The sequence below is a fragment of the Salmo trutta genome, chromosome 33, assembly GCF_901001165.1.
Source record: "Salmo trutta chromosome 33, fSalTru1.1, whole genome shotgun sequence".
NCBI classification, from domain to species: domain Eukaryota; kingdom Metazoa; phylum Chordata; class Actinopteri; order Salmoniformes; family Salmonidae; genus Salmo; species Salmo trutta.
The window spans coordinates 5,465,639-5,491,858 of record NC_042989.1 but is presented as its reverse complement, the minus strand read 5'-3'; the positions used below and the strand labels follow the sequence as shown (position 1 = coordinate 5,491,858).

Here is a 26,220-nt window from a genome sequence, read left to right as displayed (position 1 = left end):
GGACAAAAGACAATCACCAAAACAAAAGTTACTGTCACGTAACCTGTTGTCATGGCTCCACATTCTAAACACACACATACTCCAATCAGAAAGCTCCCTGAGCAGGGTTGGGCTCAATTCTAGTTCAATTCAGGAAGGAAACTGACATTCCAATTCCAATTTTCAACATCGCTTTTCAATAAAGAAAAGTGGAAGTGCAATTTCAGTTTACATTCTGAATTGACTGAATTGAAAAGGAATTGAAATAGAATAGACCGAAATCCTTCCCCTGACACGAGGACACATTGGTCTGAGCGTGCTCAGTCTGCATCACAATGATCTGCTGTTCCCTGGAGAGAGCAGCCTGCCTGATGACAACACAACAACACGACAACACAACAACACAACAGCCAAACAAACGCACTAGCAGCAAAAGGAAACAAAAAAGAAGCAAATGGAAGAACCAAACAAAACTTGTAAAAAAGGACGGTAAGTAACTAATAGCTGAGGGAGGAAGGTAGGCGGTGTGTTATGGTTAAGATAGATACGACTGATTGGTTAGTGGCCCCGGGGCAGAGTGGGCGGCTTGGTCATCACCTGCTGAAGTTGGGCACGTGTGATACGTATAACGGAAGGGAACTTGCTGTTGGCGGCACCCGCCGGGATCGCGGGCAGTTTCCTGCGCCCGGTAGGCGATTGGTTACGGGTGGAACCGGGGTGAGGTGGTTGAGGTAGGGAAGCGTGGCAGGAGGAACAGGAGGTGGGACGGAGGAGGTGCTGTTGGTGGTGGTGGTTGGCTGAATAGCTGTGCCTCATTCCAGGAGGGTCCCTTTGGTGCAGGGGGTCCGACAGGGTGGTGAGGAGGGTCTGGGTGTGCGGGCTGGGGGAACGCAGGAGCAGAGGACTGGACGTCCTGGCCAAAACCTCCTCAGGCAGGGACGGAGGAGAGGTGGGGAGCTAAGAGTAAGGGAGGAGGGGGGAGAGGGAAGGAGGGGGGAAAGGAAAGGAGGGAGGGACAGAGGAAGGGAGGGAGAGGGGGATGGGAGAGGAGGAGGAGAGGGAGTGTGGAGTGAGAGGTGATGAAAGGGAGGGTGAAAAGAGGGAGGGTGAAAAGAGGGAGGGTGAAAAGAGGGAAGGTGGTGAAAGAGGAGAGATGGTTTGAACAGGTAGAGTGCGGGGAGAGAAATGGGAAGAGGTGAAGGTGGAGTGGGGAGAGAAGAGAGTGGGGGAAATGGGCGGATTGGCATGGGGGTGAAGGTGAGAAAGGAGGAGTATAGCATATATTTAAAACTTTGAGGGAGCGGGCGGCGAGGTGGGAGGAATCCTGAGATCTAAAACGTCTCCTTAGAGGAATCTCATGAGTCAGTGTACAATCTATTTCTTCATATAGCACCGTTTGTGAAAGGGCCAACCCAGGACAAGAATTCAAGCATAGAAAAATCAACATAGCAAACGAAAGTTGTAAATAAAGAGCAAATAATGATATCAAATGCAAATCAAAGTGCCCTTTCAAGCAACAGCCACTCTCAAACAAAACCATTGTCTGGGGAGTATCTGTAGCTTTACCAAGCTCACACAAGAAAAGAAACAAGCTCACATGACATTAGTGATCACAATCACATTTCACTTCAATCCACAGCAAGATGATACTGTTGACCCAGATGAATCCTACCGTGTCTAGTTCTGTGTTAGGTGTATTACACTTTCAGTGAACATTGCATGATATGTCTTTACCTGTGTGAGGTATGTAATAATGATGTGAGTTACAGTGAGGTATTTAATAGGGAAGTGTATTACAGTGAGGTATGTAATATAATAGTGAAGTGTGTTACAGTGAGGTACGGAATATAATAGTGAAGTGTATTTCAGTGAGGTACGTAATAGCGACATGTGTTACAGTGAAGGATGTAATATAATAGTGAAGTGTGTTACAGTGAGGTATGTTATATAATAGTGAAGTGTGTTACAGTGAGGTATGTTATATAATAGTGAAGTGTGTTACAGTGAGGTATGTAATATAATAGTGCAGTGTGATACAGTGAGGTATGTAATATAATAGTGAAGTGTGTTACAGTGAGGTATGTAATATAATAGTGAAGTGTGTTACAGTGAGGTATGTAATATAATAGTGCAGTGTGATACAGTGAGGTATGTAATATAATAGTGAAGTGTGTTACAGTGAGGTATGTAATATAATAGTGCAGTGTGATACAGTGAGGTGCGTAATATAATAGTGAAGTGTGTTACAGTGAGGTATATAATATAATAGTGAAGTGTATTACAGTGAGGTATGTAATATAATAGTGCAGTGTGATACAGTGAGGTGCGTAATATAATAGTGACGTGTGTTACAGTGAGGTATGTAATTTAATAGTGAAGTGTGTTACAGTGAGGTGCGTAATATAATAGTGAAGTGTGTTACAGTGAGGTGTGTAATATAATAGTGAAGTGTGTTACAGTGAGGTATGTAATATAATAGTGAAGTGTGTTACAGCGAGGTATGTAGTAGCGATGTGTGTTACAGTGAGGTATGTAATATAATATTGCAGTGTGTTACAGTGAGGTATGTAATATAATAGTGAACTGTGTTACAGTGAACTGTGTAATACTAGTCCATGAGGTCCTTACCTGTGTGAGTACTCCCTCAGCCAGGCCCTCAGCAGGGCTAGTCGGGGTGAGGGGGGGCAGGCTTCCCGGGTGTCCCACACTCAGCTCCAGCCTGTCCACTCTAGGGGGTCCTCTCCTGGACCCTGGTGACCCCTGGAGGTTTTCATTCCTGTCCCCATGGACCTGACCAGGACTTGGGTTCCCCCTTGACCCCTCCCCTGCCCCCAAGGGTACCTCCAGCACCTCCAGGTCCTCTTCTTCCTCCTCGGAGGGGCTGGTCGTAGCCTTCGCCCCAGTTCCTGTCCCTGGGGACTCGCTGGGCCTCTCCACCATCACCCACTCCCTGGAGTCCACCTCCCCCCTGCCGGAGCTCAGGTTGAGGGCCACGAAGCCTCCACTGCTGGGTGCCCCCTCGCCTTGCTCCAGGGAGCCAGGGGAGTGAGGGGAGACAGGTTTGGGCGAGCTACCGTTGGTGCCACCACCAGATATGAACTCCTCGTCGTAGTGCCAGACTCGGTCAGAGCCACCAGCTCGACCTAGCGCTGTGGCACCAACAGGTACAGACAGACCCTGGCCCACCTCAGACCCCTTCTCCTGCTGCTGCTGCCCACAACCCTGCTGCTTCACTGAGCTGAAGAGAGAGAGGAGAGAGAGAGAAAGACAGACAGAAAGACATTAACATGTTAGTCATTTGGCAGGTGTTCTTATGCAGAGCAACTTAAAGTCAGGGCATTCAGAAAAGACAGGATAGGAGTAGGGCTGTTGCGGTGACCGTATTACCTCCACACCTGCAGTCAAGACCGCAGTCAATTTCCACGTGACCGTTTGACTCACGGTAATCTCCTATGCGCTTTGACATGAATGGCACTGATGCGTTGGTAGTACCCAACACTAACGATCATCAGGTCACTAATGGTCTGGTACTCAGGTCTCTGTTGTCCCTCTAACCACTCTGACATCAATGCAAATACAATTGAAAATCACAAACACTTATCATCTAGGGCCTCCCGAGTGGTGCAGTGGTCTATGGCAGTGCTACTAGAGATTCTGGGTTCGAGTCCAGGCTCTGTCGCAGCCGGCTGCGGGATAAGTGGGCATTGTGTCAAGAAACAGTGCAGCTTGGTTGGGTCGTGTTTCGGAGGATGCACAGCTCTCGACCTTCGCAGCAATGAGACAAGACTGTAACTACCAATTGGATACGCAACGAAATGGACTCTTACTAAAGTGGTGATTCATTCTAAGCATTTAAGAAGTTGCATGTAGAACACCCATTTCATTTTAGAGTTTATACATAAGCATAGGTCTATACGGGCTCAATCCCCCCCAAAAAGCCTGAATTAAAATAACAATTGTGCTGTTATACAATAGCCTAATACACAAAATTCAACAAAACTCTAGTAATCACCTTTGAGTGTGGACTGTAGTGTTATGCATACTCGATGGCCTGGTTACCTTATGATTCGCTCCAAACGTTCTATCCAGGAGTCTGGGAGAGAACGTATAGGCCAAGTCGATGATGTTGGTTCACGGATTGCGCAGGGCGGCTTACAGAGTAGTTTGTCTACAATTATAGTGAATTTGTTCATTCCTTTCTCGAGCGCGTAGAGAGAGAGAGGGGCTGTCAACAGCTTAATAAAATATATTTAGTTGGGAAAACATGTTTCTGTCGATGTTCCAAAACAGATTTCACTTAGTTTCCCAAAATTAAGCACTAGGTAACTGCAGGAACTGGGTTAGAGAGCCCATGGCATTCAGAGTTTAGGTGGAATATCATCTATCGCGCAGCGAGAGGCTGCTCCTCATGCAGTGTTGCGTGAAGTGAAATAAGTGTTCTTATGAGCCCAGACATTTCTACATGCAATCCTGTGTGAAAGCAGAGTTTTGATGGTTGCCACTAAAAAGAGGAGGATCCCAGCTTTCTAGTACTAATATATTTATTTCTCAGCTAAGTCCCATTCCTGATTGCAAGTAATAGTGTAGAAGCATAGAGATACAGGTGGTTAGTAAGGGTACTGACCATGCCTCCAGAAAGCGTTCAGGGCTGGGCTTGGCCTCTAGGGTCAACCTCCTCTCCAGCTCAAAGCTGTGGATGTTACGAAGCTTCCTGAGCAGAGGACCACCACCGTCCTGCCCTGAGGCCCCCACCATCTCAGAGTGTACCCGGACAGGAGAGCCCAGACTGGGGTTGGCGTGTGGGCTCTGGAGACCCCCCTGGTTGTTGCTGTGCTCCTCCTCTGTGGCTGCCTGGTGGGGATGGAACCAGGGGATGGAGTGGTAAGGGATATGGGTGCGTGTATACGTGTGTGCTGGTGTGTGTGTGTGGGTGGGTGTGTGTTCACGTGTGTGTGGGTGTGTTCACGTGTGTGTGTGTGTATACCTTCCAGACAGCTGTCCTGATGCGGTTGCGGTCACGGTCCAGCATCTCCCAGACGTCAGCTTCCTGGTTGGCCCGGGGCATGCTGGGGGATCCAGGGAGGCGGTCTGGAGGAGGGTTGTTCTCCCCATTGTCACTGAGCTGCTCGTCCTGCAGCACGTCGTCTGTGTTCTCCCTCGCCAGGTCCCCAGGGACCAGGGACGCATTCGCCATTCTGGAATCATAGAGTAGATGTTACTATGGTGTCACTAACTGACAGCAACTGGAAGATTCATCCATTCAGGTAGATTAATTCATTAATTCATTCTGTAAACAAGTTATAGTTGTTTTTAAAAACCAGTGTGCGATCGTGAAAGAGACAAGAAACCCCTAAACCCTCAGTGGACTTTCAAACAGCTAGTCCATGATTCCCAGTCTCTTACCCCATGTGTGCAGGCGTGAGGCGTGTGTGGTGCTGTGGTGTGGTGGCTGTGGCGTTGATGCTCAGAGTGCCATCAGACCCAGTCCTCTCCCAGTCATATGGGTCATTCTCCACCACATTGTAGGTCTTCATACTGTTGTCAAACACTGACATCAGCAGCTACAACACAACAGGAAGTCACATGATGTCATATCCTGAGATACCTAAGGGCTTGTACGACTTCACTGACTGACTGGCTGACTGACACTTCGTACTCCAAGAGGGATCAGACATTCAGACACTCACTGCTATGACATTTTGCTATGACATTTTGAAGACAATCCAAGATTATGTAGACAGTCAGTCATTCTGCAAAAAGACACTGAGTATACTAAACATTAGGAACACCTTCCTAATATTAAATTGCGCACCCCACAGGGATGCTGGCCCATGTTGACTCCAATGCTTCCCACAGCTGTGTCAAGTTGGCTGGATGTCCTTTGAGTGGTGGACTATTCCTGATGCACACAGGAAACTGTTGAGTGTGAAAAACCCAGGAGCATTGCAGTTCTTGACATAAACTGTTTCCCCTGGCACCTACTACCGTATCCTGTTCAAAGGCACTTACATTTTTCACATACACAATCCATGTCTCAATTGTCTCAAGGCTTAAAAATCCTTCTTTATTCTGTCTCTTCCCCTTCATAGACAAATATTGACTGATTAGGGCTGTGGCGGTCACAAAATTTCGTCAGCCGGTGATTGTTAAGGAAATAACTGTCAGTCTCACAGTAATTGACCGTTAATTAACATAAACACATTTAGCATCTGCTGGCTTACACACATAGCCTACAAGCCACTGATGATGACCTTTGGAAAATCTACAATCTACAAATCCATGTAACAAAATCAAATCAAATCAAATGTTTTGTCAAATGCGCCGAATACAACAGGTACAATACAACACCTTACCGTGAAATGCTTACTTACAAGCCCTAACCAACAGTGCAGTTGAAGAAATATAGTTAATAAAATATTTACTAAATAAACTAAAGTAAAAAAAAAAAATGGAATCAAAAAGTAACACAATCAATTTACATAACAATAATGAGGCTATATACAGGGGGTACCGGTATCGAATCAATGTGCAGGAGTACAGGTTAGTCGAGGTAATTTGTAAAATGACTATGCATAGATAATAAACAGCGAGTAGCAGCAGTGTAAAAAACAAAGGGGGGGCAATGTAAATAGTCCGTGTGGACATTTGATTAGTTGTTCAGCAGTCTTATGGCTTGGGGGTAGAAGCTGTTAAGCTTTTTGGTCCTAGACTTGGTGCTCCGGTACCGTTTGCCGTGCGGTAGCAAAGAGAACAGTCTATGACGGCTGACTGGAGTCTGGGCCTTCCTCTGACACTGCCTAGTATATATGCCCTGGATGTCAGGAAGCTTGGCCCCAGTGATGTACGAGCTGAACCCACTTCCCTCTGTAGTGCCATTAGGATCAGATGCAGTTTCTATACCAGGCAGTGATGCAACCGGTCAGGATGCTCTCGATGGTTCAGCTGTAGAACGTTTTGAGGATCTGGGGACCCATGACAAATCTTTTCAGTCACCTGAGGGGGAAAAGGAGTTGTTGTGCCCTCTTCACAACTGTCTTAGTGTGTTTGGACCGTGATAGTTTGTTGGTGATGTGGACACCAAGGAACTTAACTCTCGACCCGCTCCACTTCAGGCCCGTTGATGTTAATGGGGGCCTGTTCGGCTCGCCTTTTCCTATAGTCCACGATCACCTCCTTTGTCTCGCTCACATAGAGAGAGAGGTTGTTGTCCTGGCACCACACTGCCAGGTCTCTGACCTCCTCCCTATAGGCTGTCTCATCGTTGTCGGTGATTAGGCCTACCACTGTTGTGTCGTCAGCAAACTTAATAATGGTGTTGGAGTTGTGCTTGGCCATGCAGTCATGGGTGAACATGGAATACCGGTAGGGGACTAAGCACGCATCCTTTGAGCGGTCCCAGTGTTGAGGATCAGCGTGGCAGATGTGTTACCTACCCTTACCCCCTGGGGGTCGGCCCGTCAGGAAGGTCAGGATCCAATTGCAGAGGGAGGTGTTTAGTCCCAGGTCCTTAGCTTTGTGGGCACTATGGTGTTGAACGCTGAGCTGTAGTCAATGAAAAGCATTCTAAAATAGGTGTTCCTTTTGTCCAGGTGGGAAAGGGCAGTGTGAAGTGCGATTGAGATTGCGTCATCTGTGGATCTGTTGGGGCGGTATGCGAATTGGAGTGAGTCTAGGGTTTCTGGCATGATGGTGTTGATGTGAGCCATGACCAGCCTTTCAAAGCACTTCATGGCTACCGACATGAGTGCTACGGGGCGGTAATCATTTAGGCAGGTTACCTTCGCTTTATTGGGCACAGGGATTATGGTGGTGTGTTTGAAACATAGATAGGTAGTACAGACTCGGCCAGGGAGAGGTTGAAAACGTCAGTGAAGACACTTGCCAGTTGGTCCGCGCATGCTTTGTGTACACGTCCTGTTAATCCGTCTGGCCCCGCGGCTTTGTGAAGGTTGACCTGTTTAAAGGTCTTGCTCACATCGGCTATTTAGAGAATGGTCACACAGTCGTCCGGAACAGCTAGTGCTCTCATGCATGCTTCAGTGTTGAAGCCTACACCATTATTTATTTTAGACAGGTCTAAAGAAGCATGATATGAAGAAAATGTGGTCTATTTCAGAAGAACAGAATAGCATACTCTGAGTTGTCCTTATGTTCGGTCCTGATCTGGCTATGCCAAATGCCTGTGGGCTACACTAATTAATTTAGCAGACAAGATTTGCTTAGAATTCTGTAGCATTATTTTATAGTTTGAAGAATACAATTGAACAAAGCTGAATAAAATAGAAAGGATATTTTCTCCAAATGATTTGAGGGAGTGTGCACATACGTCTATTCTGTGTTGAGCGGTTAACAAATAAATCGGTACTCCTATATGCTTAATTTAGAGTTAATGTAACTTTAGGTGTTCTGCAAACGTTGAGCTATATGTTTAGATCTTTAATACATTGTAAGGCTGCATGATGAGACTCTAATGGTGATTTGAAAAAAGTTGCTTGAAAGGCATGAGTTCTGTTTTGTTTTTTTGCGCAGGCTGTACAGACTACATCAGTCACTCATTCACAATTTGACAAACACTTCATAATGCCTAGAATTTCACGGTGTCATCCCCTTTGTGTGGCGTTAATGCATCCTAAAAAAATCCATGCCTTTTGTGGCCAGTGGCCACTGTGCCCTTCTCGCTGAGTGCTGCGCGCTCCATCATGTGATCGGGTCTTTCTCACAGGCTATAAGTGAAGACAGACAAATCGGGGACACAACTGCGTGCCTCCTTATCCAATTCCGAGGTGCATATTGAAGATATTGGAAGACCTGTCCACATTATCTTTTCATCAGCCAACAAGATGAGTAGGCTTAACGAACAGCAAAAGTACTAGCCTATGTCAATCTACTATCCCCCGTAGTACAAAAGGTACTATGGGGGATAGTCTGGGACAGATGTGGGATGTGGGATGTGTCATGACGTTGGCCTCTTTGGGTACAGGAAGGACAGTTGACCCCCTCCCCTTTGTACCATCACCCAACCTACCTTCCCCCCAACCCAGGGTTGTGAAAATTCCAAGAGGAGAATCTACTACAACATGTTTCATAGAGAGACAAAGGAAATTCTTCCAACTCATAGAATTGGAGAACCTAGCGACATGTGTGTTCTGGAGAAGATATGGAAGATTGATGAAGACTCCAGCTACGAACTGATCCGCTTGGTACAATTTTGTGATACTCAGAAGAGACAATATAGCCATGTTACCCTAAAACGGTCTACATGATAGCCTCAGCGATGAGACTGAATCCACATGGTTGTATACAATGTATTATTAAGGATAAAGCTATTTGTAATACATTGAGATGCTATGTACTGATGTTAATGTGATAGAATTATATTTCTGTAACCAAGTCTAGCTCAGTCATAGGCACGCCCCCAGGGACACATACAGGACCAGGCGTCATTTGACAAGCCTGTTCTATGGGTACTATAAAACACCCCTGATTTACATTTCTACAGACCAGGCCTACACTCCATGGCGAGTTGGCTCATAGGTTTGACCAGCCAAGTACTCTACTGAAAGTGAACCATACCACGTGGTTAACTTTTAGACTATCGATATCGACAGAATAAGAACAAGTCTTTGATATTAATTATTAGTCTGCAGCTAAGTAAATTATATCATCGAACGCGAAGACCAACCACATCCATTCTATGATGTCGCTCTGACAGATCCATTCTAACCGAGAGAGAGAGAGAGAGAACGCTGACAAACTCTCCATCAGAACAAAACTCTCCAACAAGAATCCCGACGACACATGAGCGTAAATATATATTGATTGCAAATGTTCCCGAATGAGTGAGCCTTCAATTGCCAATTGTTAATATTAATGAACTCTGTGTAACTTCTCAGCTTACCGTTTTATGACCCATTGTCTAACAGACCAGCCATGCTTGTTAGCCATTAGGGCACATTCCTCTACCCATTATTTGTGACGATAGTTGCTGTTTGTATGTTTTCTGTTAATTACTTAGTGTAGTAAATAAATGATTTTAAGACAATTGATGTATGGATGATTTTAGTAAAGACTGGGTTCGTGCAGATAACCAAGAATTTACAACTTTCATGATGAGACTGAAACAACATACGGGTTAAGATTGACTGCTATCGATGTAAAATATTACTAAGTATTTTAAGAGTTTATTCAGAGGATAACAGCTCTATAAACGTTCTTCTGTGGTGCCCCGACTTTCTAGTTAATTACATTTACATGATTAGCTTAATCAGGTAATATTAATTACAGAGAAATAATTTTATAAGTTAGCATGTCATATCACTTAATCCGGCATAGCCAAAGACACGACAGATGCGATAGATCCCAAATGAATATAACCACTACGCAATGTGGCTGACCCAACAGATCAGAACGTTTAACTTAAAATGTTGATCAACTATTAGGCTATTTCTTCACATTATAAGCGCAGCAATGCGCACACGGTAGTAGGCTATAAGCGCGAATGTTGCATTAACGGAAAACACCATTATCAAAAGTGACCGCAAATGCGATTATGCATGTAATGCTTTTATTATAAAGGTCCATTTTTATGTGAAAATGATCTTCCCCAAACTTGAAACTCACATGCGGCTTATGTATTTCAGCCTCTATCCACTTTAGTTGTGATACAAACCTTATTAAAACATATAGGTCTATGGGCTAGGCTACATGAGGTGTGCGACTATGATTCGAAAATGTCACAAAAAAATACATTGTTTCTTATGCTGGGCATCATTCACAAGCGAAAAAATATAATTCACAAGTGATGGGCTAATATTGTCACCCATCAGACTATTCTTGAAATAATCTTTACATATACTAAATAAGCTATGTGTGAAATTTGTTTTGATTTAGAATGGACCGTTATCATGCACCTGTATCTAAACAGGGACAGTGGGAAAAAATACATCATCTATGCACTTAAATAGCGAATGGAGGACGCTTTTCCCTGTGGTTTATTTTCATGCCAGCCAGGTAGGCTATACTCCTGTTGTAAAGAGAAGCAATGTGCTTAATATTAGGAAAGTTGAGAAATAAATACAGTAGGCCTAGCCTATAGAAAACTGATCCTCCTCTTTAGTAGAAGCCATCACTCTTGTTATCTCACGCAATTGCATAGCCTATTGAAATGTTGCGCAACATGAGCTCATGAAGTGTTTGATTCGATTTTCAAAGACATTTGCATTGATGTCAGAGTGATTAGAAGGACAATAGAGTGCTACAGTTACCACGTTTGGTAGGCTACTAACGACCATCAGCAGCATCAGAGCTTGGAGAAGCCTAATTAACGTGACTAAACGGTCACGTGGAATTTGACTGCCTACATGACTCGTGACCACCGGCGTGGCGGTAATACGGTCACCGCAACAGCGCTAACTGTCACTTGCTGTATATTGACACATGGAACTAACACAGTGCTTAGTTCTAAACAGTTAAAAGGTACAGATACTGTATACATACACATGCAGTAGGTGCAGGGAGAGAGATGTGTCATGTTACCACCCGCCCACACAGTTACCTGATAGTCTGGTTTGGTGAAGTAGTCCAGGTTAGAGATGTGATCCAGGAAGACAGTGAACTCAGCAGGCAGGTGTTTCAGCATGAGCCTGTGGTCATAGGTGTCCTTCAGCTTCCCTACATGCTCCTGGGGAGGGTTCACACATGTTACAATGGAACTATTTTATCTACGCACACAGGAGCATGAGTACATTCATATGCAGTGACATCAGAGCTGTGACATAAGTTAGTGTTAGCCAAAGGTAATGTTGCCACTACGAGTCATGTACGTCTGTATCCTGACTATTATTTCAGAGACTGCTGATTGGTTGGTGTACAGGAAGGAATGTTCAAGCTAGATGCTTACCTTGTCTTTGATCTTTCGCCATGGCAACTGGCCAACCATGAACTCCACCAGCATGTAGAAGAGAGACCACAGGTCGTCATGCCGACCCATCTCCTTGTTCTTGTGTGCATTGACGGATGCGTAGCGGACTGTACCTCTGAACCCTGCTACTGGTCGTGGCTGGGGGAGAAAGAGAGACTTCACAAGCTGCTGGACGACTAACATAGTAGGAATCTTACATGACAATAGCACACATTCAACAAACAGACATTGCCAGTTTCCCGGACATAGATGGAAACCTAGTCCTGGACTAAAGAAGCTATTTCAACTGAGATTCACCATTAAGCATGCTTTTTAGTCTGGCGCTAGGCTTAATCTGTGTCCGGGAAACCGACCCCCAGTGTCTAACCACACTCAACACCACAGACACTTACCGGTCGGACCTCTTGGCAGGAGTTAGTAAACTGGCGAGCTAGACCAAAGTCCAGCATGTAGCAGGTCCTACAGGTACTGGGAAAACGGCCCATGGCAAAGTTGGACTAGGAGAGAGATGGGGAAAGAAGAAGGTAGTGAGATAAAGAGAGAGAGAGAGAGAGAGAGAGAGAGAGGGAGAGAGAGAGAGAGAAAATATTTAAATATCAACTATCAGTCTGATTCTCTTCACTATCACAGAAATACATCCCTTCGTTCCAAAAAGTCATACCCGCTCATAGGGCTGTGGCGGTCATGAAATTTTGGCAGCCGGTTATTGTCATGCAAAAGTCTTCTGGTCTCATGGTAATTGACCATTAATTAACATAAACACGTTTAGCATCTCCAGGCCTCCACACATACAAGCCGCATATAAGCCACTGATGCAGCCCTTTGGAAAATCTACATTTAAAAAAGCATATTAAATCAATTGAAAATACACGATCACAATAAATATTTTAGGCAGGTCTAAAGAAACATGATATGAAGAAAATGTATTTCAGAAGAACAGAATACGAGTTGACCTACTGTATGTTATCTGGCTGTACTCCATGCCATAGGCTGTAGGCTTGTTCATTTAGCAGACTAGATACTGTATGTTATCTGGCTGTACTCCATGCCTTAGGCTGTAGGCTTGTTCATTTAGCAGACTAGATACTGTATGTTATCTGGCTGTACTCCATGCCTTAGGCTGTAGGCTTGTTCATTTAGCAGACTAGATACTGTATGTTATCTGGCTGTGCTCCATGCCTTAGGCTGTAGGCTTGTTCATTTAGCAGACTAGATATGCTTATAAGTCCCGTGCCATTATTTTAGATTTGTACCGATGTATGCTGAGAGTCGGGAAGCAAGTTCAGGGAGTGAATACATTTCATTAATAAATAAACTAAACAAGAAACATGAACAGCCCACCGACATGAAACAGGAACAATGACGACTGGGGAAGAAACCAAAGGGAGTGACATATAAAGGGCAGGTGATCAAGGAGGTAATGGAGTCCAGGTGAGTGTCATTATGCGCATTACGCTGGTGACAGGTGTGCGCCCTAACGAGGCGCCTGGTGACCTAGAGGCCTGAGAGGGAGCACATGTGACAATATTATATGATTTTATAGTAACAAGAATATAATTCAACTTAGCTGAATAAAATATAAAGGATATTTTTCCCATTCTGGAGCGAGAGTGCGCATATGAAGTGGCTATGTTGAGGATAAAAGTTATCATTTGAAACAGGTCCTATAAATGACGTACCAAAGAAATCTTAAATCAGTTTTTTTTTAAATGTTTTTATGCCATGTGTAATACACGGTAGGCTATGTATTGTATAACAGCACAATCATTATTTAAATGTTTTTCTTTTTAGTTTTTTACGGGCTTGGGATCATATATACAGTATGCATATGAGTGTCCTGAATGAATCATCACCTTGGAAAGCTGTGTCCATTTAGTTGTGTTGGGCTTTAATACATCATCCACAACGACCATGTTTTCCACTCAGTTTCCACCTGTTGTTCAACTTCTTTCTTCAAAGTGATCAATCACAGTGAGGTAAGTTTTAAAAGCACCTACTGTTTTGATGATAAGTGTTTGTCGTGATTTTCAATTGTATTTGCATTGATGTCAGAGTGGTTAGAGCGACAACAGAGCCCTGAGTACCAGACCATTAGTGACCTGATGATCGTTAGCGAGTTGGGTACCAACAACGCATGTCCTGAGTGCATAAGAGGAGATTACCGTGACTCAACGGTCACCGCATCAGCCCTACCCCCTCACACACACCTCTGACCCCGTCTCACCGGTTTGATGTCTCGGTGCAAGAAGCCAACAGAGTGGATGCTCTCTATAGCTTCTAGTATCTGTCGTCCCAGTCTCAGGGTGGTGCTGATTGTAAACGTGCCCCGGGTCATACTCCTCCGCAGGTCGGCCAGGTTACGACCCTGAAGCTCCATCACCACGTAGTTGAAGCGATCATTGCGGCCGCACCCTACAAAGCGACACACGTGGTCTTTACCTGGGGGAGAATAGAATACAATTCAAATTGAATAGAAGAGATTTGATAAAATGATCAAGCACAATCTAATCTAATCTAACCATTATCTAATCTCAATCTGATACAGCACGTGTATATTTCTACTGGCCATCCAATGTGCTCCCCACCCCCCATCCAGCCCACAACTCGCCTCTGACAGCTTGCCCGTGGCCCATGCTGATTTATGGTGTGTGTGTGTGTGTGTGTGTGTGCGTGCACGTCTCAGGGGAGTCTGCTGCACAACCCGACTCCGGCCACACCCTTCAGCACAGGGAGAGACCCCACTCTTACTCTCCCGCACACTCAATCTTTCCCTACATTCTCGACTACATCTTCCCTCTCTCTCTCTCTCTCGTCCTTTTCCTCCTCCCATTCACCGGCATCATTATATTTGACGGCGTACGAACGCTCGAGAAGTGTGAGAAGGCCTACCATACATGTTTGTTCTCCCATAAAATAATCTACAAAGGCTTCCTGTAAGCCTTTCAGTCAATGTCTGTTGAGAAAGAGAGGCTGGAGGAGCCATGTTGGGGGATGGGAGAACAGGAAGAGTTGAGCACGTTTCAAGTTACCTCCTCTTTCCCTCAGGACGCTATAGAACCATAATCCCCTAGCACATGACCATTATACACACACACACACTCACACACACACACCATTAGAAAGCAAACATGATCTTTCTCAGACCATTGATTTTCGGGAACGAGAGAAAAAAAACAGACAGAGAGGGGAAAAGGGCAGGGAGAAGGAAGAGAGGGAAAACAAGAAAATAAAAAAAGAGAGCAGAGAGAGAGAGAAACAGAAAGACAGACAGAGGGGAAGAAGGCCAAGGGAGAAGAGAGAGAAAGGAAGAAAGAAAAATAAAACAAAATGCCCCCCAAAGGAACTCCTCTCCTAATTGGCCTGTTGAACCGCTGCTATGAAGGAGGATTTTATCAGGAGTTTGATTTGAAGCCAGGCTAGGGTCATTTATATTTGTAACCTTATTTAACTAGGCAAGTCAGTTAAGAACAAATTCTTATTGACAATCACGGCCTACAAACCCGGAAGACGCTGGGTCATTTGTGCGCCGCCCTGTGGGACTCCCAATCACGGCCGTTGTGAGACAGCCTGGATTCGAACCAGGGTGTCTGTGACGCCTCAAGCACTGAGATGCAGTGCCTTAGACCGCTGCGCCACTCCGGAGCCCCCTATACACACCAGTAGTGATGCCCTTTCACACTCTGTGTCCTGTATCCCCGCTGCCAACACTTCCTTGTTTTCTCTCTCTCCATATTAACCTTCAGTGTCAGTATCACCTTGCCTTATAAAATAGAGCATGTACCTTTAAGAAAATATATATTCAATTTATTGAGATTACATTAGATTGAATGTCTACTTTGAAATTACTACTGGTCAGGTTAGGGGAGGTTGAGTTTAGTGCCGAGGTGGTTGAGTTTTGGGCAGGGAGTATGTGGTTGAGGTTAGGACAGGGGGCTTGTGGTTGAGTTTAGGGCAGGGGGTTGTGGTTGAGTTTAGGGCAGGGGGTTGTGGTTGAGTTTAGGGCAGGGGGTTGTGGTTGAATTTAGGGCAGGGGGTTGTGGTTGAGTTTTGGGCAGGGGGTTGTGGTTGAGTTTAGGGCAGATGGCTTGTGGTTGAGTTTAGGGCAGATGGCTTGTGGTTGAGTTTTGGGCAGGGGGTTGTGGTTGAGTTTAGGGCAGGGGGTTGTGGTTGAGTTTAGGGCAGATGGCTTGTGGTTGAGTTTAGGGCAGATGGCTTGTGGTTGAGTTTAGGGCGGATGGCTTGTGGTTGAGTTTAGGGCAGGGCAGGGGGTTGTGGTTGAGTTTAGGGCAGGGGGTTGTGGTTGAGTTTAGTGTAGGGTGGACAGGGGGCAGAAGCCAGAGGGCAGGTTAAGTGCAGGTAATTGCTGTCTTACCCTGGAGTTTCTTGAGGACGGCCACCTCCATCTTGAGGACCTGTTTGGGCTGCAGTGCTGACTCCACCTTCAGAGCAACACTGACCCTGGTCAGCAGGTCCAACGCCTCGTAGATCTCCCCGAAGCCACCGCCACCAATCTTCTTTGCCTACACACACATCCCAAGGCAAAACATCATGTCATAATGTGGAAAACATAGGCTTCATTATTTTATTTTTCAAATCTTCCCATCACCCTTCCTCTTCCAAACTTCCCCCTTCCCATTACCACAGACATATTTACATGTTTCTCCCTCTCTTATCAGTATCCACACACACATTTCCCCACCCCCTACACACACACAATTGTGTGACAGAAGCAGCTCATCTCAAATGGATTAGCAGTGGCAGAGTTACGTAACATCAGTTCCTCAGTCAGTACTATACACAGGAAGTGGAGCCATGGCGCTGTACTTTGTTACTGCCTAGTATTCCTCCCAGGCCCAGTCCCAGCTACACTAACCTCCCAGGCCCAGTCCAAGCTACACTAACCTCCCAGGCCCAGTCCCAGCTACACTAACCTCCCAGGCCCAGTCCCAGCTACACTAACCTCCCAGGCCCAGTCCCAGCTACACTAACCTCCCAGGCCCAGTCCCAGCTACACTAACCTCCCAGGCCCAGTCCCAGCTACACTAACCTCCCAGGCCCAGTCCCAGCTACACTAACCTCCCAGGCCCAGTCCCAGCTACACTAACCTCCCAGGCCCAGTCCCAGCTACACTAACCTCCCAGGCCCAGTCCCAGCTACACTAACCTCCCAGGCCCAGTCCCAGCTACACTAACCTCCCAGGCCCAGACCCAGCTACACTAACCTCCCAGGCCCAGTCCCAGCTACACTAACCTCCCAGGCCCAGTCCCAGCTACACTAACCTCCCAGGCCCAGTCCCAGCTACACTAACCTCCCAGGCCCAGTCCCAGCTACACTAACCTCCCAGGCCCAGTCCCAGCTACACTAACCTCCCAGGCCCAGTCCCAGCTACACTAACCTCCCAGGCCCAGTCCCAGCTACACTAACCTCCCAGGCCCAGTCCCAGCTACACTAACCTCCCAGGCCCAGTCCAGCTACACTAACCTCCCAGGCCCAGTCCCAGCTACACTAACCTCCCAGGCCCAGTCCCAGCTACACTAACCTCCCAGGCCCAGTCCCAGCTACACTAACCTCCCAGGCCCAGTCCCAGCTACACTAACCTCCCAGGCCCAGTCCCAGCTACACTAACCTCCCAGGCCCAGTCCCAGCTACACTAACCTCCCAGGCCCAGTCCCAGCTACACTAACCTCCCAGGCCCAGTCCCAGCTACACTAACCTCCCAGGCCCAGTCCCAGCTACACTAACCTCCCAGGCCCAGTCCCAGCTACACTAACCTCCCAGGCCCAGTCCCAGCTACACTAACCTCCCAGGCCCAGTCCCAGCTACACTAACCTCCCAGGCCCAGTCCCAGCTACACTAACCTCCCAGGCCCAGTCCCAGCTACACTAACCTCCCAGGCCCAGTCCCAGCCAAACTAACCTCCCAGGCCCAGTCCCAGCTACACTAACCTCCCAGGCCCAGTCCCAGCTACACTAACCTCCCAGGCCCAGTCCCCAGCTACACTAACCTCCCAGGCCCAGTCCCAGCTACACTAACCTCCCAGGCCCAGTCCCAGCTACACTAACCTCCCAGGCCCAGTCCCAGCTACACTAACCTCCCAGGCCCAGTCCCAGCTACACTAACCTCCCAGGCCCAGTCCCAGCTACACTAACCTCCCAGGCCCAGTCCCAGCTACACTAACCTCCAGGCCCAGTCCCAGCTACACTAACCTCCCAGGCCCAGTCCCAGCTACACTAACCTCCCAGGCCCAGTCCCAGCTACACTAACCTCCCAGGCCCAGTCCCAGCTACACTAACCTCACATGGCACCCTGTCCCTGTTGGCTCTGTGATGGCCGGGAGACACGGGCACACACACACACTCGTGCAAGTACACACTAGAGGTCGACCGATTATGATTTTTCAACGCCGATACCGATACCAATTATTGGAGGGCCAAAAACCCTCCGATGCCGATTAATCTGCCGATTATTTTTTGTTGTTGTTGTAATAATGACAATTACAACAATACTGAATGAACACTTATTTTAACTTAATATAATACATCAATAAAATCAATTTAGCCTCAAATAAATAATGAAACATGTTCAATTTGGTTTAAATAATGCAAAACAAAGTGTTGGAGAAGAAAGTTAAAGTGCAATATGTGCCATGTAAGAAAACTAATGTTTAAGTGCCTTGCTCAGAACATGGGAAAATATGAAAGTCTTTAACATGAGTCTTCAATATCCCCAGGTAAGAAGTTTTAGGTTGTAGTTATTATAGGAATTATAGGACTATTTCTCTCTATACCATTTGTATTTCATATACCTTTGACTATTGGATGTTCTTATAGGCACTTTAGTATTGCCAGTGTAACAGTATAGCTTCCGTCCCTCTCCTCGCTCCTACCTGGGCTCGAACCAGGAACACATCGACAACAGCCATCCTCGAAGCAGCGTTACCCATGCAGAGCAAGGGGAACATCTTCTCCAAGTCTCAGAGCGAGTGACGTTTGAAACGCTATTAGCGTGCACCCGGCTAACTAGCTAGCCATTTCACATCGGTTACACCAGCCTAATCTTGGGAGTTGATAGGCTTGAAGGGGTGGGTATAATTTGTGAAACGTTCCAACAGGAATCTGTTCCAAAAAACGTAAAGTAAAAGGTTGCCAACCAACAACGCATACAAAGTAGCAACGCATACAAACCTAGCTAACTAGCTGCCGAATAGGCATCAACTCACCACGTAGCTTATTCTTAATGTTTGTCCATAGGCAAACAGACATGTGAGGAGAGACATTTTTTGGAATAAACGTGGTGAGTGAAAAACGCAATGAAATAGACCACTCCCAACCCGGTATCTTATTCTGCCGCTGTACAACTTTGTATGCGTTGTTTTTTGGCAACCTTGTTATTTACGAAGTTTTTGGAATAGATTCCTGTTGGAACGTTCCACAAATTATACCCACCCAGGTTGAAGTCATAAACAGCGCAATGCTTGAAGCACAGCGAAGGGCTGTTTGAATGAATGCTTACGAGCCTGCTGCTGCCTACCACCGCTCAGTCAGACTGCTCTATCAAATCATAGACTTAATTATAATATAATAAACACACAGAAATACGAGCCTTAGGTCATTAATATGGTCGAATCTGGAAACTATCATCTCGAAAACAAAAGTTTTTTTCTTTCAGTGACATACGGAACCATTCCGTATTTTATCTAACGGGTGACTAAGTCTAAATATTCCTGTTAGGCATTGATGTTTATGGTTAGGTACATTGGTGCAACGACAGTACTTTTTTTCGCAAATGCGCTTGTTAAATCATCACCCGTTTGTCGAAGTAGGCTGTGATTCAATGAGAAATTAACAGGCACCGCATCGATTATATGCAACGCAAGACACGTTAGATAAACTAGTAATATCATCAACCATGTGTAGTTAACTAGTGATTATGTTAAGATTGATATTTTTTATAAGTCTAATGCTAGCTAGCAACTTACCTTTGCTTCTTGCTGCCCTCGCGTAACAAGTAGTCAGCCTGTTAATCCTTGTGGAGTGCAATGTAAGGCAGGTGGTTAGAGCGTTGGACTGGTAACCGAAGGTTGCAAAAACGAATCCCCGCTGAACAAGGCAGTTAACCCCCGTTTCTAGGCCGTCATTGTAAATAAGAATGTGTTCTTAATCTGACTTGCCTAGTTAAATAAAGGTGTAAAAATATATATATATATAATAATAAATAAACATCGGCAAATCGGTGGCCAAAAATACCGATTACCGATTGTTATGAAAACTTGAAATCAGCCCTAATTAATCGGCCATTCCGATTAATCGGTCGACCTCTAGTATACACACACACACACACACACACACACACAAACTCCCGCAAGCACACACGTGCAAGCACACACACCATCGCTCAGGTGCACACACGCTCAGGCGCACACACACACACACACACACACCCTGGTGGAGCAGAGAGGACAGGGGGATAGGGCCAAGGCCTAGTGCTGAGAAAAGCACACTGAGTGCCTACAAATAGCTACTCTGCTGCTATATTAAGTTCCACTCCACTTCGTGACAGAAAGCTGCATGTGCACTGCACACAAAGGGAGTTGACCCCAAACTGTCCAGGACAGTAGGTGAGATGGAGAAGATGGGGACATAGGGGAGAATTTAAGCAACGTTTGGGGGACAAAGATAGCCTTGTTGTGATGAATTGGTGCTTGCAGAGGGGGTGAAAACATGACATAACTTAACGGTGAGACACACAGACATAAGCTTACGCGCACACTTACCACTTTCCATCGTTCCTTGACCAGGACGAGCACAGTTAGGATGTCAGCTTGCTCTGTTGCTGTAGCACTCATTCCGCCGGTGGTGGACTCACTGCTGCTTTCTTTATGCTTCCTCCCCTGCTGCGACTCTTGCTACCTACGACCAGCTTGATTAGATTGTGCCGGGCATCAGGACCCTGTGGAAACCTGGACAACAGGCCAGGAGAGAGGAAGAACACACAGAAGACCACCACCCCAGTCAACGTACTGTAACGCTGCAACCCCTTTAGACATAGCTTTGATTGAGGCTTCCTCAAATTGATTTATAAAAGCCCTTTGTACATCAGCACATGTCATGAAGTGCGTATACATATGTTGTTGATGTAAAGTGCTGTATGCAGGAGGAATGTCAACTAGCCCGTGTAGATGATAGCTGGTGACAGCTGAGGTGGGGCCTATGGGTCTTATGACTGAAACCTGGATATTGAAAGTTGACTTCCCGGGTTGAGGAGTAGCCTGCTAAGCCTAGTTTGTGCTGCATGGCCTAAGTGCAGCTGCCACAACTGCCGCTCCCAGTTGTCTCATGCAAGCTCTCTCTCAAGCCCACAGCACCACCACGCAGGTCCACATGCCAAGCAGAGCCAAACACACGCTGACAGCAGCACCTCTAGCTTCACTCTACAACATATCGATAGCCTGCATGTAACACATCTATAACCTGTCTTACAACATATCTATAACATAACCAAGTGACGAGCCATGTGTGTAATAACAAGTCAGGCCTACTTCCGTATTGACTTGAACAGTCACAGATGTGTAAAAGATGGGAGTCATTTGAATGCTTCCATGACTCTGCCGCTTTTCTGTCATAAAACAAAAGCTGGAGGTCCAATGCCTAAACAGCTACATCATTTGACTTCAATGGTATTGTCACTAGGAGTTTTTTTACAAATTATACTTTATTAGCAAACTCTTAAATGCGAGTGTGACGAAGCTGACCTGGTAGCTCTCGTCACGTACGCGCATTATTTAACTCGCCTTATAAATTGTTTCCCCATATATCTAGTAATTAATGTATCCTGAATGTATATACTGTCGTTCTTTTCCTCTTTTGCCAATATCATGAGTAGTTACAGTGCGCAAGGCTAATTATGTGTCGAGGAAACGTTTGGTGAAGCTGCATTGTGAAGCATTTCAGGTTCATATTTAAATGCGGTAGTTGACACTCTTTCAATCTTCCAAGTGCATGCGATGTTCAGAGATACATGAACACTCGCTGCACTGACGAGAAAGACGTGTGTTTATTTCCATACTGTCGAAGTGTTTGAAGTTCGCGTCTCGGCGCTCTATGTCTTATTGTTCGCCATGTCTGTGCGTAATGCGAGCGCACACGGGTGAGCGGCTGCACTATACGTTTTGCCGCCTGTCGGCCTGCAGAACTATTGCTACGAAAAGCATCTATATTCATTCAATTGAATGTATTCCTGCTTTGAGGATAAGCCGGGAATGTTTAAGAGCCTAAATATGTAAATGTGGGTATAATGAAGATGCTGTTACATGATGTAAATCCATATTTATGTAAAGAGCTCCATGATTAACGGTATGGACCAGAGGGAGGGGCCATAGGTATAAAGGTGCCCGTTTCACCTGTGAGCTTCAGTTAAGCTCTAGCTCCATGTATGTCATCGGTGTGGGGAGACTGTCCACAGCCTGGTATACCCCAACCTGCTATAGTTTGTTTGGAGGAGTAGGCCTGATTGAGGCTTAGGTTTCCCATTTATATTCGAAACCTGTATTTGCAGTCTGTTCATTTTGCAGATACCTTTGTAGATAATTCATTGGATTTCGTCATTCACCTGGAACAACCTTTCGCTGTTAATAAACTGGACACTATTTTGCTGCCTCCTGCTATTTACTGCCCTTAAGGCTGCTCTAACTTCTGGTCTCTACCACAGCAATGAGAACTTTTCTTCAGCATTCTGTGTGTGGAACAAGTAGGCTACTCCAGCATTATGCAACAAGGGCGCAGAGTATTCTTTGGTTACAGGACATGACATCAGTGTCAGTGTCTCCCCAGCACAGGAGCAATCCCAAGATGCAATGGGACAGGGGTGGGAAACGTCAAGTACAGCACAGGAACAGACGCCGTTACATCACAGTGAAATCAAGACCGTGGCATCTGACACACTGTTGTTGACACGCTGTTGGAGTCAGTGGCCTTCGCTCAGCAGCGTCGCTCTTTCTGCTCACACTCGCTGTCTCTCGCTCTCCCCTCTCTCTCCCTGTCGCTCTCTCCCCCCTTCTCTCTCCCTCTCGCTCTCTCCCCCTCTCTCTCTCCCTCCCTCTCCCTCCCGCTCTCTCCCTCTCGCTCTCTCCCTCTCGCTCTCTCCCTCCATCTCCTCTCCTTCAGACTGCAGTCATGAAGTCAAAGCACCACTCCATGGATGTCAGGAGATGATTTTTTTAAAGGACACAGATAGTTCAAGTTCCAGATAAGACTAGCAGAGTAGCATGCATTTAGTGTGGTGTAGTAATAGTAGAGAAAAGATAAGTGTGTCTGGGAAAAGAGTGATGTTAAGAGATGGGCTGGATTCCTGTCTGAATATAGGCCTAATCAGTGCAGAAGCAGCAGCAGCAGCCCAACATGAAACCACACAGAGGTCCTAAAATGAACTCTGTCTGAAGGTCGAAATGAGAAACATCCATCTTCCGCTAAAACCCTGAGGCAGGAAAGTTACACACAGTCAGGGAACCCCAACTTCCCTGTCTCTGTGTGAGAAGCCACCAATATAAGACACTGCAGTAGCGTAAATGTCAAGGTCACAGAGGCTTTATTCCAAATCTCCTCCCTCCATGGAGTTCGATACATTTCTGTTAGAAAAACAGCACTAGTTTGAACAGTGGAAGTAGCATCCTCTCTTCAATCTGTCCATCTGGGCCAATAATAATTTATTTCATTTGTAAAGCGCTTTTCATTTTACCGAATCATCTCAAAAAGTATTCATAAAGCACTATACAAAATAATATCTGTATTTATAAAGCATCTCTGAGTGCCGATCTAGGATCAGTTTTGACTTTCAGCTCATAATGAATAAGATTACAGTATTTGGATAGGGAAAACCTGATCCTAGATCAGCACTCCTTCTTTGAGATGGTTTATGAATACAGGGGCCAGAAAGCAGCCTGCTGCCTCAGAGCCAGTCCAGAACCATCCCACTCAGCCAGCAGGTGGCTGGTCCACATGGTTGTGGAATGAATCCAAAATAGACACCCTACTCCCTTTTAAGCGCACCCCTTTTGCAAAAGTAGTGCACTGTAGCCTATAGGGTATAGGCTGCCATTTGGGACATATTTGTGTGACTCACTGATCAACACAACACTGCTGTTCTGACACTTCTCAATGCAAATCATGAATCAGAATAACACATTGGTTGCACAGATTTGGTATTAGACCGGTCATCATAAATCTTTGACACCCATCTCAGTCTCGCCGTGAATCATGCTGCCTGACTCTATGGCGATTGAACTATTTAAATGTGCTGCCCGCTGCACTGCTCTCCGGAGAACTGGAAGTCTACATGCCACAGTAATAGCGCAGTAATGATGAAATGAGAGATGGATATCTGTTGGATAGGCCTACTTCCATTCTTATGACTCTGAGCAGTCATACACCCACACAGACCCCCCCCCCCCCCCCCCCCCCCCCCCCACACACACATACATTCTCCGCCCCAAACACACACGCCAAGTCAACACGATAAATAGGGCTCATTAAACTAGGGGAAACATCTCCCATGTTTGCTTTAATCTAATTCATTAGAGGGTGTTACAGCAGGCTCAGCCTGGGCCAGTGGACCAGAGACACCTTCCAACCTATTCCTTATATAGAGCCCGGGTTTTGGTCAAAAGCAGTGGACTACGTAGGGAATAGAGTGCCATTTGCGACGCCCTCCTCTGGAGATGAAAGGAGTGAGTGTCTGATTCCCTAGCTGCTGCCGCTGCCATGGGCCTGGCTGTTCAGTCATCTCTCTGTTTAAAGCCCTGGAACTTTGCCAGCGTGGGGATGGGATGGGTAGGCCCTGCTCCACCCCCGGCCAGGCCCGTTCCATCTCCACCCAAAGAATGATGCTACAGTACAGAGTGAGTGGGCATGATAGTAGTGAATGATGTTGTCTCTCTCAATATCAGAACCTTACTACAGTGCATGTAGCCTACTGTATTGATCAATGACTGAATAAAGCAGGTATTGATTGTTTGTAAGCCTCTGTATTGTAATGTTTGCCTGTACTGTTGATAAGATATTCTTCTCAACTAACTTGTTCTGGATCTTGAATCAGGTGGCATAATAATCATGTAATGGCTAACATCTTTCCACACCATGTCAAGCTATGAATTCAGTACTGTACTACTTGAGTGACAAAGCTGATATGAAAAATGTATTTCCATGTGGATTGTAGCTTGCTGTGCATCTCCTCTCCCCCTGCCCTCTCTCTCGCGTTCTCTCATACACAAACACACACACACACACACACACACACACACACACACCAGCTTAACATAACCATGGCATGAATGGCATGTGGTCAATACACAATAGAAATGCGCATGACTTACAGGCAGCTGTTACAATGCAACAACTATGTAACTGGCTAATTGGTGGTTGCAATGTGCCACCTCCGCGCCTGTTGTTGCATAGCGAAGCTGCGTAATTAGCTAGCCTAGTGGATTTACGAATGCGCGTACACGCACAGTGTACACACGGGCTATGCTAGAGTGCCTCTTTGCATTGATTTAGCTATGGGGAAAGCGTTGCGTTCGAGAATGGAATCGTACTGCATCTAGCTATGGAACGACCTTGGCAGCGATGCTATGCTGCATCAGTCCTTTTAAAATGTAGCCAATGTGGCCTACTCTATCCCTGTATGTTGACATCAGCTAATGTTAGCTAGCTGTCAGTGTCATCCGATTGCATAGCAGCGGTGTCCATACCTTAGCCGCTCCGATCCTTGATCCGAAAGAAGCCGGGTGTGGTTACAAAAAATCCTTTACGTTTGTCTTGATGGAATGTTGAGACATCGAGTGGAATTCCATAGTGGGTGCTTTATCCATGTGGTGTTGATTCTGCAGCTGAAGTTCACACGCACACATGTGAATTTAGCAGCAGGGATAATGAGTTTTATCTAATCGTCCCCTTTCTCCTTCTCTCTCACTGTCACCTCAGCATCTCTCTCTCGATCGCTACAGATTCGTGACGTGCTATCTACTCTTTTCTGATGATCTGCCTGCCTGCCCGCGCGTTCACGATCCTATCCCCCTCGCAACAGCTCGCTATGTGAACGAGCGTGGGCTTTAAAGCGCTAGTGCACGTGTATTCTGAATCATGAGCGTGGCCGCGCCCAATATTCCCTAATAATACATTTGTACATTGCGTATTTATTTGCCGGATAGGAGGTGCCCAGCCTTTAGTTACTATTACACGTGTAGCCTCGTATTATAATTTCACCAACCTCTATTATATTCAATTGTATTATATTCTATTTTCTTTCTTTCATTTTAATCAGGCTTGTTT

The 26,220-nt window shown here is 46.0% G+C and overlaps 1 protein-coding gene across 2 annotated transcripts in view; it reads right to left on the bottom strand.

The window, feature by feature from the left end:
* Nucleotides 1-26,087, bottom strand: part of LOC115172285 (tau-tubulin kinase 2) — a 32,562-nt gene extending 6,475 nt beyond the window's left edge. Inside the window, exons 1-12 of one of the 2 annotated variants that reach the window (XM_029729589.1) lie at nt 25,641-26,087; nt 20,673-20,858; nt 16,272-16,419; nt 14,124-14,338; nt 12,292-12,396; nt 11,879-12,037; nt 11,534-11,659; nt 5,383-5,540; nt 4,964-5,174; nt 4,604-4,830; nt 2,608-3,217; nt 577-936 (exon numbers count right to left, since the gene is read on the bottom strand). In XM_029729589.1, the coding sequence (XP_029585449.1) occupies nt 577-936; nt 2,608-3,217; nt 4,604-4,830; nt 4,964-5,174; nt 5,383-5,540; nt 11,534-11,659; nt 11,879-12,037; nt 12,292-12,396; nt 14,124-14,338; nt 16,272-16,419; nt 20,673-20,744 (2,391 nt within the window). In that variant the 5' untranslated portion in view covers nt 20,745-20,858; nt 25,641-26,087. The remainder of the gene's footprint in view (nt 1-576; nt 937-2,607; nt 3,218-4,603; nt 4,831-4,963; nt 5,175-5,382; nt 5,541-11,533; nt 11,660-11,878; nt 12,038-12,291; nt 12,397-14,123; nt 14,339-16,271; nt 16,420-20,672; nt 20,859-25,640) is intronic. The other variant, XM_029729590.1, reaches the window with a different exon arrangement.
* Between the last annotated feature and the right edge of the window lie 133 nt (nt 26,088-26,220).